This window comes from Mauremys reevesii, linkage group 9, assembly GCF_016161935.1.
Source record: "Mauremys reevesii isolate NIE-2019 linkage group 9, ASM1616193v1, whole genome shotgun sequence".
NCBI lineage: Eukaryota > Metazoa > Chordata > Testudines > Geoemydidae > Mauremys > Mauremys reevesii.
In genome coordinates this window covers 61,131,158-61,142,362 of record NC_052631.1, presented here as the reverse complement: position 1 = coordinate 61,142,362, position 11,205 = coordinate 61,131,158, and the positions used below count along the sequence as shown (strand labels likewise).

The 11,205-nt window shown below is 56.6% G+C and overlaps 1 protein-coding gene across 2 annotated transcripts in view; it reads right to left on the bottom strand.

Moving 5' to 3' along the window:
- Positions 1–240: 240 nt before the first annotated feature.
- OCRL (OCRL inositol polyphosphate-5-phosphatase) overlaps positions 241–11,205 on the bottom strand; it is a 32,006-nt gene continuing 21,041 nt past the window's right edge. Inside the window, exons 19-24 of one of the 2 annotated variants that reach the window (XM_039487878.1) lie at positions 11,175–11,198; positions 5,580–5,699; positions 5,226–5,310; positions 2,863–2,990; positions 2,260–2,371; positions 241–2,162 (exon numbers count right to left, since the gene is read on the bottom strand). In XM_039487878.1, the coding sequence (XP_039343812.1) occupies positions 2,038–2,162; positions 2,260–2,371; positions 2,863–2,990; positions 5,226–5,310; positions 5,580–5,699; positions 11,175–11,198 (594 nt within the window). In that variant the 3' untranslated portion in view covers positions 241–2,037. The remainder of the gene's footprint in view (positions 2,163–2,259; positions 2,372–2,862; positions 2,991–5,225; positions 5,311–5,579; positions 5,700–11,174; positions 11,199–11,205) is intronic. The other variant, XM_039487879.1, reaches the window with a different exon arrangement.

Below are 11,205 nucleotides of genomic sequence, written 5' to 3'. Positions count from 1 at the left end.
GTCACATGATGAGCCCCGGGGCTCAGAATGTAACTTGGCGCTCACTAGGAAGCACGTAACACTCAGTGTATGTGCAGACAACCTGAGAGAAGGAGTTAACCAAGTTTCCTTCTTTTATCAACTTCCGAGGATGACATGGAGCTCCAAGCTGCTGCCTTAGGAGCGCCCAAAGCACTTACGGCCCTGCTGGGCAGCACAGGGGACAGGCAGGGCTTGGGGCTCGTAACACCACTTCACTCATTGCACAATGGAGGTTTATTTGGAACAGTTTTCTAATAAATTATATAATAAAAAAGGAACAGCCCAAGGTACAGGAGGCCCGGGCAGCTCCGAGCAACAGGACAACACACAGAGCAGCACAGGAAACGGAGGGGAGAGCCCCACGGGACAGCCTGAGTGCAGAGCCCTGAGGGGGGGGGGGGGCCCTTCCCCTCTCCTGGCTCTGTGTGTGTGTGTGGGGGGGGGGTCGGGGGTAGGATCTTCCTCCAGACACTTACCAGAGCCACTGAACCCCCAGGGCTGCTGCTGACCAGGACCCATTCCCTTCCCCAAAACTACTGCGCTGCCTGGGCCCGGAGGTTCCTTTCTCCTGTGGCTCCAGCCCACACCTCAGCTCCTGGTGCTGGAGCTGCCTGGGCTGGGCCTGTGGCCAAAGCTGGTAGGTCTTAGTGTTCTGGTGACCCCCTCCCGCCTCAGACAGACAGGAGGCGCACAGCTGGAAAAAGCCCACCAGCACTGGTACTGGGAGCAGCACGCCGCCTCCCTCCCCCACAGCATTCCAGCTCTTCCTCCCTGCCCCAGGGGAAATGGAGCAGCAGAGGGGTGAATGATGTAGACCCCCAACTAGTCTCTTCCCCAGGCACTGGGCAGGGCGCATGGCACATCCCCACTCCCCTCCTAGGGCTCAACTTTAGGTGAACATCAGCACAAAAAGGGGAACAAGTGCCAAAGAGCCTGGGATCTTCCGTCCCCTTGGAGAGCAGGGCAAGGGCTCTGCACTGACAGCATTGGGCCCAGCATGCAGAGGCAGGAGCAAGGTGCCGGGCTTAGCTGTAGCAGGAAGCACAGGACTGGGGTGGGGGTGCAGCCAGCACCACACACAGGAAGGGCGATCCCCTCCTTGGTGGCTGACAGCAGAGGGCTGGAGCATACCATGGGTGAGCATTGAGGAGGCTGCAGGGTTGCCGCAGCCACTGGCTGCAACATTCTGACCTGCCAGAGAATCGGCAGCTCTGCCAAATGCCCACGCAGCCCCACTGAGCTACCCCAGCACACCCCCAGGAGGCTGAGCCCTCGCCCCGCTCTCACAGGAGACTAAACTGTCCCCCCACAACACAGCTACTCAGATACCTCCCCCCTTCCCCAGTGAGGCTGCACCATCACCCCATTATTCCACCAGCAACCCCACTGGCACCCCAGAAGGAAGCTGGGCCAGGGCCCCCCTGCTTACTGCCCCAGCACTGGGCCAGGTGCCAACAAGCCAGAGTAAGGCTACCCTGCTTGGGGGAGGGGCGGGGTGAGCAATGCAGGGGCAGGGGTCGCATCACACAAACCACAGAGCGGAGAGGAAAGGCCATGCAGCGCTGAAGGGACTGGAGAGGCCTTCGGTGCTGCTGCTGGCACACACTGGGTCCAAGACAAGGGATGCACACTCAGGGAAGCCCCTTTGTGCAGCTGGCAAGACACACAGGTGTCAGTGTGTACACATACATATACACACAGAGCAGCAGAGTCCAGCCAGGGGACACCGTGGCCAACCTCCAGGCCCTCAGGGAGCTCCTGGTCTGCCCTTCCCATAAATAACTACACTGGCAGGGAAGGGATGCTGGGGGATGAACCGGCTCTGGCTTGGGTGGCAGTGTGATGAGTATACAAGTCCTCTGCAGTGTAGGTACAGCAGGGGGAAGAATGGGAGGCCACTTCCTTCCTGATGATAAACACAAACTGTAGCATAGCTTCCCCCCTCCAGGGCTATCGGGTGGGCCTGGCCCACACCAAACCATGGGCAGTGGGTCCCACGCATCGTGGGCTGGGAGGTCACTCCTCGTCCCCCCCGAGCAGGAAGCCGAGGAGGAAGCTGATGGCACGCTGGCGGTCTTGTGGAGTCTGTTTCGACATCAGGTTGGGTGGAGGCCGCAGGAGGAGGCTGGTGAACAGGGAGGCTGCAAAGAGAGGCAAAATCCTGCATTAGACACAGGGGCAAGGGCTTGTGTGGATGCTGCATGGATGGCAGCAGGCGGGGGCAGGCTGGGCTCTTACCAATCATATTGGCACTGACGTTGTTGTCCTCCGAGTATTTCAGGAGCTCCCGCAGGAACGCCATCAGGTAACGGAACACATTGCGGTGACACCGGGGCAGGTGAGAAATCACCTGCAAGGGAGGAAAGGTAAGCTCCCCCAGCAGCACGCGTTCCTCCTTCCCCCACGCCCACACAGTCTGCTACGGCCCCTCCTGCCCGTCCAGATCAGGATGTGTGCCCTGCCCCCCCCCCAGACTGCCACAGCTCCGTGATGCACAGCACCACCTGCCAAGCCTCACTGGCCTTCCTCAGCAGCAGGACTCCTGTGAGGAGGAGCCCTCCAGGCTCAGTCCCTGCCTCAGACCCATATCAGAGGAGACGCATGTGCCTGCAGCTGCTGGACCAAAACCTCTCGAGCCAGCTTCCCTAGGCCCCACGGCAGGCATGTGCCACCACAGAACACTGGCCACCCACCCCACCCACCTTGGGCCAGAGGGTCCCTAACTGCAGCCAGGTGGCCTGGGTGGGCGAGGGGCCACTGGCACAGCCCCAGAGGCCAGTGCTGCTAACTGCAGCAGGGGGGAGTCCGAGCGGCCCTGTGACGGGGGAGGGAGGCACACACCTGTCGAGACAGCCGACTGTCGTGGGAACAGTCCAGGCATCGCTGATACAGCTCGTAACAAATGACCGGCTCCGGCAGAGCCTCCAGGAAGATGAGGAGTGCCTCAGCCACCGAGTGGTTGCTGCCCGCTGTGCCACACCCAGTCAAGGAGCAATCTCCTCCAGCATGGCCCTGCGCAGTGCCCAGCCGCCCCCACGACAGGTGTCTCTCTGCCACCCCTCCTTCAGCCTCCTCCTCCACCCTTCTCTGGCTTTGGGCTCCCCCTTTCCTCAGGCAGCCTCCTCAACTGTGCTTCCCTCTACCCCCTTCTAGTCAAACAGCCAGGGCCAGGCTTTTTTTCGGGGCAGGGGAGGGGAATAATTATCTCCAAGACCCCTGCTACGCACCCCCCAGACTCCCTGCCATATGCACCCCTGCCCCCTCCCATGCCCTCCACCATGCACCCTTACACCCCCGTCGTGCATCCCCTCGACATTCATGCACTAGACCCCACACACACCTTGCTGTACACACCCCCTCATCCCCTGCTGTATGCACCTCCATCCCCTTCGACACGCCCGCTGTGCACACCCCACTGCTGCCGTATTCACCCAAACACCCCTGCCATACGCACCCCACCCCATCCTGCACCCCTGCTGTGTACCCCCCCCCACAGCTTGCCGTACTCACCCCCACCCACTCAAACACCCCAGCCATGTACCTCCCACCCCCTGCCATATGCACCCCCACCCTCTCCGACTCCCCCCCTCTAGGGTGATCAGATGTCCTGATATTATCGGGATAGTCCCGATTTTAACACATTTGTCCCACGTCCCGATCGCACATCGGTCGGGACTCCCTTTGTCTCGATATTGGGGACCGCTCCCCATCACTGCCAAATACAAGACAAAGACACTAATATTGGGACCTTTGGTCACTCTAAGCCCAGGGCTCCCTAACACAGCTCAGCTGACTCAAGTCCCACTAACCCTGCACTTAAACTGTGGTGCAGACTCACCCAAAGTGGCCACTGACTCTTCCGCCTGGCTTTATAACCACCCCACCCGTGCTGCAGGAGACAATGGGGGGCAGGGGCACACATGGGAAACTGCCCCACATCGAGGCATCACCTGTCCCTGCTCTCTGCCGCGGACCCCTCGGTGCCCTCCCCGCCTCCAGCCGCTGCAGGCTGCAATCCCCGGCCAAACACCCTGGTTGGGTCATGGCTGCTGGCGGGAAGTTGGGAGATAGTTGGGGTGAGGGGGGTACACATGGGAAACTGCCCCACATCGCGGCACCACCCATTCCTGCTCTCTGCCACAGACTCCTCGGTGCCCTCCCCGCCTCCAGCTGCTGAAGGCTGCAATCCCTGGCCAAATGCCCTTGTTGGGTCATGGCTGCTGGCGGGCAGCAGCCTGGGCGGGGTGGCTGCGTGGGGGTGTTTACGGCAGGGGTGGCGGGGTGGAGTGTCGAGGAGGTGTACTGCGGGGGGGTGCACAGCAGGCATGTGTACAGCAGGGGATGTGAGTGGGGTAGGGTGACCAGATAGCAAGTGTAAAAAATCAGGACACTTTTTTCGGGGCAGGGGAGGGGAATAATTGTCCCTTCTGACACCTCCGCCTTGCACTTTCCGTGTGCATGTGCACCCCCCACCCCTCTGCGACAACACCCGGCTGTGCACCCAACGCTCCTGTCGTGCACTCCAACCACACACACCCTGCCTGCCGTACCCATCCTTGCCCCCTCTGCTTTGCACTCCCTCATGTGCACACACCAACCCTCCCCTCCATTACCCCCTGCTGTGCACACCTCCTGGATGTCTTATCACAAACAGAACATTTCCAAAACTGAGCTCATCCCCATCTGGCCTCTTCATCTCCCTCACTGTTAACAGCTCCACTATCCTCACTTCCCACTCCCAGCATGCGTCCTCAGCGTGGGCTTTAGCATCTCCCCAGATCACTGCTGCAGCCCTGCTCCATGCTGGAGCCCCCCTCTCCCCCCCCAAAAAAATCCAAAATGCTGCTGCTAAAGGCTCCAGCCAACCCCTGCCCTGCATCCTTCTAGCCCTTCCTCCTCCACCCTCACGCCCACACCTGCATCTATGCTCTCTCATCAGGCTCCTCCCAGAGCTCCCTGCAGGTATCGCTCAGCACCTCCTGTGCAGAGCACAGCCATCTCCTGTACATGGGCCCCTTCTTCTGACCCAGGGCCCTGTGGTGGCTTTGGTGTTTTCGAGTCGCTCCTGGCAGAGGGGTGAGATGGAGGCAGCTCCCCCAGCAGGGAGCCTGCCCCTGGAAGGCGAGACAGCAGGGTCTCCACGGTGAGTTGAGTCCTGGGAGGGGCAGGGAGCCAGGCTCCAGTCTCAGCACTGTGAAGGATACGGATTGTCTCAGGGATACTGGTGTCCAGGCAGTCGATGATCTGCTGCAGCTCCTCCTGCATGCCAGGCGTCTGGAACAGGTCCTCCTGCCAATGACAGCGCAGTCAGGGCACCCTCCTGAGAGCTGCAGGGCAGAAAGCGCAGCCGAGGGAGGCTGCACGGGTTCCAGGACAGCCTGGGCTGAGGCTGAGCACAGGCGCGATGGCCAAGCCCTTGGGGAGCAAGCCTCAGCCTGGCAAACACCCAGCCTGCGTCGTGGTTGGAGTACTACCGACTCACTGAGCCAGGATGTCTCCCCTGGTCACCAACCACAGGGAGTGCTCTCTGTGTGCAGGCAAGGTCCCTTTCTGTTCACCTGGTGGCAAGCGTGCTTGAACAGGTGGTCCACCAGTAGCCAGATCTCCTTAGGCACCTGCAGGGGTCTCTCACTGGCATCCTCGCTGTCAGAGGGGCCCATCTGCAGAAGTGATTTCTCCTGGTGGGAGAGAGCAGACCCAGGGTCAGGGAGCCCCAGTCCCTCTACAGCAAAGACACCAACACCACCACCAGAACCTGCGAGAGCATGTGCCCTACCGGCACTCACCCAGGCCAGCCAGCTCCCACCTGCCTTCCCAGCACCCAGCCACCCCAGCCCCGCTTTGGGCCACTGCGCCCCAGCCAAGCTGCCACTCCAACAGGCTCCGCTCTCCCCCCCCATCCCCTGCTCACTTGGGTGACAACCCTGTTAGGACCCCATACAGCACAGCCTTCCCCTCACATGAGATCCGCACCATGCAGATTCCCCTAAACCCTAACCCTCCTCCACACCCACCCTCTTAGCCCCCTTCAGACCAGGCTGGCTTGCATGGATCACCTGACCCACTATTAGCAAGGGTGGGAATGCAAAAGGCTCCTGGGCTAGGCAGGAAAATAACCCTTTAGAGAGGCCAATACAAACCCGCCCCACTTCCAGGCCACCTGTCTCCAGCAGAATGCAAAAGGCTTCAGTGCAATATTTCCAGGCCAGAGCCCAAACCCCAGCTGTGACAGGCACAGGTCTCTGCTGCTCTGGCAGGTATCCATGCTGAGGATTCCCCGCTGGCAGGCAGCATGTGGCCAAAGCACTACCATAAGGCTGCTCCAGTGGCCGTGGGGCAGAACAGCCTGGCCCCAGGATCAGGAAGCTTTAGCCAGCTCCCGCGCAGTATGCTGACCTTTGGCTCTAGAGCTCTCACCCAAACCACCTAGTGCCCAATGCCGTCCCCAGCCTCTGAGCGAGCCTGGCAAGCCGGCTGACGCTCAGCATGCCAGGAGATGCTGAAAGATGTGACGACGGCCTAGATTCCCCTCTGCACTGGAGAAGGGGTAACACCCACAAACAGCTCCTTCTTTTGGGGGCACTTTTCAATCCCCCCAAAAGAACACTCCTCAACTTCTTCTCCCCACCCCCACCAAAGACAAGAGCCAAATTTAACTTCCTGCCCAGCTCCACCTTCAGGCAAGGAGACCCACAGCACTCTGGGCTGGACACATGCCGCCTCCTCCTACATCCAGCCTGCTTCTGCAGAGAGCTAGTCACCTGCTGCCTCAGGAGCTGCTCACGCTCTCACATCAGCCATCCTTAGAAAGGAAACCGGCAAATTGCAGTTAGTCAGCCCTGAGAAGAGCTCTGTGTAGCTCGAAAGCTTCTCTCTCCTCTCTCGCACCAACAGAAGCTGAAAAGGAACCACCTCCCGCACCCTGTCTCTTTCATATTCTGGGAAGCGGGACTGACACAGCTATGCCATCACTGCAAGCTAGGGAGTTAGCATTCTCCTGCCCCAGAGAATGCTGAAAGGGGTCCAGCAATACATACTGGGCAGGTATTGCTGACGTGGTGATGGGATTTCCTGTGCATCTCCAAGCCTCTGTCAGGCTAACACATCTCAGCAGCAGAGAACCTGCTCATTGTTCCTTTGGGCAATGCCGTTCCCTTAGTTACACCCCCCCAGGATTTGTAGATGGCTCCAGCTCCCCCACCGTAGCTGCAAGTCCCAGTGAATATCTCCTTTTAATCCAGCCCCTGCTGCTCTTCTCTTCATTCTAACAGGCCGACATCCCAAACTGTCCAGAACAGGACGCCAGCTCCCTGCTGTCTGGGGGCTCAAGCGCTGCGTAGTGAGACTTCGTCTGGCCTGCTATGTGGTGTTTTTGCACATTCAGCCCCAAGGTCCCACTGGCTGCTACCGAACTGGCTGTTTGCTAGCAGCCCTAGTGCACTCTCATACTACGGGCACCTTTTGCTCTATAGCTGAATCCCTGGTTAGATCACGTGTTCTCTCCCCTCCCCTCAGACGTACTGGCTTTCATTTGTCCAGGTTCAATCCCATTGCTGTTTCCTTCCCGCCCAGCTAGCTGCCCATGACTGCGGGTTTAGCACAGTCATTCACTAACGCCCTTAGCACTCTGACATGCCTGTTCTCAAGCCTGCTGAACTGCCCCCGTTCGCTGCCCCCAATGCCCACCCTGCTGGTGGTGAATAGCTATATTCAGGCTCCACTCTGTATAGAGTGCCCACACCTCCCTTTGCCTCATTTTCCTTGCTACTCATGTGAAGCAACTGAGACACTACATTCCTTTGGACTCTCCATTCACTTCCCAAGGGACAAGGCTTCACCCGTAGTGTGTGTTCCTGGTTTTAGATCATCCTGGAGAAGTCCCGCTAGCTGCATGCAGCGCTGACCCACAGGAACTGTTGTTGGGAATGCATCTGCCGTCCAGAGCAAACCCTGCCCCCTACACACACGCACTCACGCACACACGGCAACCCAATCGCCAAGCGCACTTGCTTGGCAACTGCCCTTTTCCAGCCCTGCTGGGTAGGGTTTCTCGTGCGCAGCCGTAGGGATTCCCCTCAATCACAAGGATGAACTTTCACAGAGGCTGTCTGAATGAGCAGGACTCGTTAGCTTTACAGTGCTAGAAATCATGTGCAGGTGAAGGCTCTCTCTCTCTCATGGCTCTAAACACACAGGGCCACAGATCTGGAACAGCACGTTTACTGCAGCGAGCATGCTCCAACTACAACTTTTATCCTGCAAAGCAAGGGCCAGAGCTTGAAATCCTTATCCCAAAGGCTGAATCTAGACCACAGGCTGCTATGAAATATCCCATCTAAGGGCTCATCTACACTTAGCAAGCAGGTGCGTCACTGTAGCACTTCCGTGTAGCAGACACTACCAACGCTGACAGGAGGGGTTCTCCTGTTGGCATCGGTACTCCACCTCCCTGACAGGATTCTCCCATCAACTAGTGCTGTCTACACCAGGAGTTAGGGCAGTTTAACTGTGTTGCTTGGGGGGCAGTTGATTTTTCACACCCGAACGACAGTTGTAACAACCTAATTTCCCATTGTAGACCAGGGCTAAGGAATTACATGGATGTGATGGCTGCATAACACTGGCAGGTGCCAACTCATGCCAAGACCCAGGCCTCACTGAACACTGAAAAATGCATAGCTGGACTCTGGCTCGCCTGTGGGTTAGTACAGTTAAAACAGATAGTAGTGTTACAAGAATGTGTTGAATGTTTGTGGAACAAGAATGTGTTTAGTGTTTGTGGTTTGCTTGTAGGATGCTGCATGTATTCATCCTACTTAGAACAGTTCCTCCCATGGTACAAGGTAATGTTTAAACATTTGCTCAGACTGTAAATCCCCCCAGGCAGGGGAGAAGCATTGCCCAGTGTGAATTTCTCATTCACCAAAAGAGGTGTTATCCCCTGCCCATCAGGAAGGACTACTGTGTCCAAATGTGTCATTGTGGAACAAGGACTTCGTTGATTGTTTTCCCCACAGCTCTGAGGAGGGGACATGCCCAAGCCATCATCCCATCGCAACTTGAACGCTGGGGAAAGGGAATAAAAAGGCCTGTTAAGGAGAACTGATTATTCCTTTGCTGCTTGAACTCGGAGGGGCGAGGATTTCTAAGGGCTTGTCTACACTGTCACTTTACAGCGCTGCAACTTTCTCGCTCAGGGGTGTGAAAACACACCCTGCTGAGCTCTCCAAGTTTCAGCGCTGTAAAGTGCCAGTATAGACAGTGCACCAGCGATGGTAGCTATTCCCCTCGTGGAGGTGATTTTTTTACAGCGCTGGGAGAGCTCTCGGGTGCCGCGACAGCACAGCCACATTAAAGCACTGCCATGGTAGCGCTTTAACATTGCTACTGAAGACATGCCCATAGGCTAAGCAAGGAGTCCCCAATGACTGAGCTTGGGTTAGCCCTAAAGGACATACAGAGTCTGCCTACAATAGAAGTTACTTTTGATACCTGACTTTAACTCATTTGTGCGTGTATACAAGGTTAAAGCAGGTAAGCAAACAACTCATTTCTTTTTCCTAGTTAATAAATCCTTAGTTAGTTAATACAAGTATTGTCTTTGGTGTGAGATCAATGGTGCAAATTGCTCTGGGGTAAGTAACTGGTCCTTTGGGACTCGATCTTTGGTGTAAAGTGACTTTCTATCAAAGAGGCAATGCTTGCTGGGGGTGGTATGATAGACCAGAGTGCTAAGGGGACTGTCTGTGACTCCATGAAAAGGCTTTGGGAGTTCACACTTATTATTTGGCTGGTGAATCTATTTGTAGAACACACAACCAACGGGGGCTTGTGCCCTGTTCCTGGACAGTCTGCCCTGGGGTTGGCACTCAAGCTTGTGAGCTCTCCAGACAGCATGACAGGCTGCACTCAAAACAGGCAGAAGACAGGCCCCTGGGCTGACTTGGAGCAGCAGCCTGTTGAAAAAGCTGGCATAGTCCACCCCTAGCTGCTGGGAATGGTGACAGGCTGCACTGGATTCCTACCAGGGCACTCTTCACTTTGGCTTGTAAATGTCTGACTAACTTGGAGTGCTCTCTTCTCCTGTGCTGGCAGGGAGGGAGGAGTTTCTCCTTTCTTCCCTTGCTTCACCCCATTAGCCAGCTGCTCCAAAAGCAGCAACCCTGGGAGACAGGTCGTCCTGTTGTTCCCCTCCTCCCTGCTGGATGAGAGGCAGAAGCTTTCTTGTCCCATAAGATCACTCCCTGACTCCCCATCTCCTCTCCTGGTTCGCTCTGCTCCATGAGCACAGCCTAGGGCAGCAGCACAAGTTCTCATGTTAGCAAGCCTCTGAGCAGCTGCAGGAGGAAACAAGAGACTGGGGCAATCCTCTGAGGGTGAGTTGGAAGAATGGGGGAGAGGGAAGGACAGTGGCTCCTTGCCTCATCTCCCCAAGGCAGCAGTGAGATACAATCAACACATGCAGAATGACAGTTCCTAGCACTGCCCTGCCTTTGCTGCAGCTGCTCAGATGGTGGCAGTTGCGAGAATTACCCAATTGCTTCATTCTGCTACTGTGGCAAGTGTCAGGCAGAAAGCATGCCTAAGGACTTTCCTCAAACTGTGGCAAGGCCCTCCCTGGCCCCAGGCCTCCACACCCACATGCCGAGATGGAAGCCATCACACTAAACTCTTTTTGCAGCTAACAGAGACCTCTCCCCCAGCAAAAATATAACCTTCAGAAAGCCTTCCTCAATTCTGAAACCCATTTCCCATGCACTGATTCAACTCACTCATGAGGGGTAAATCTAAGTCAGATTTTGCAGACAGATTCACCTTGGGCACTGGGATCCGTCAGGAGAATTTCTTACCCAACAGAAAATGTTCTAAGGAAATTAGACACACCTGAAAGGTGCCATCTCCACCTTAACTAGAGTCACTATGAGGCACACAAAGGCTAATTCAGTACTGTAGAGTGTACATGTCTGTTCTAGGCCCACAGCAGTGCCTTTTGGCACGCCTGGAGCCGACACTCCCTCTGCAGCAGTCTCCCCCTGCTCTCGTCAGGAAAATGGGAAAAGTCTGAGTGCTCTTTTTTTTTTTTTTTTTTTTTTTTTACAGAAAATACAAACAAAAACCACTGAGAAAGCCCCCTCAGCACTGGCTTGCATTACCTTCTCTAGGAAGCTGTCTTCTCCCTGAGAG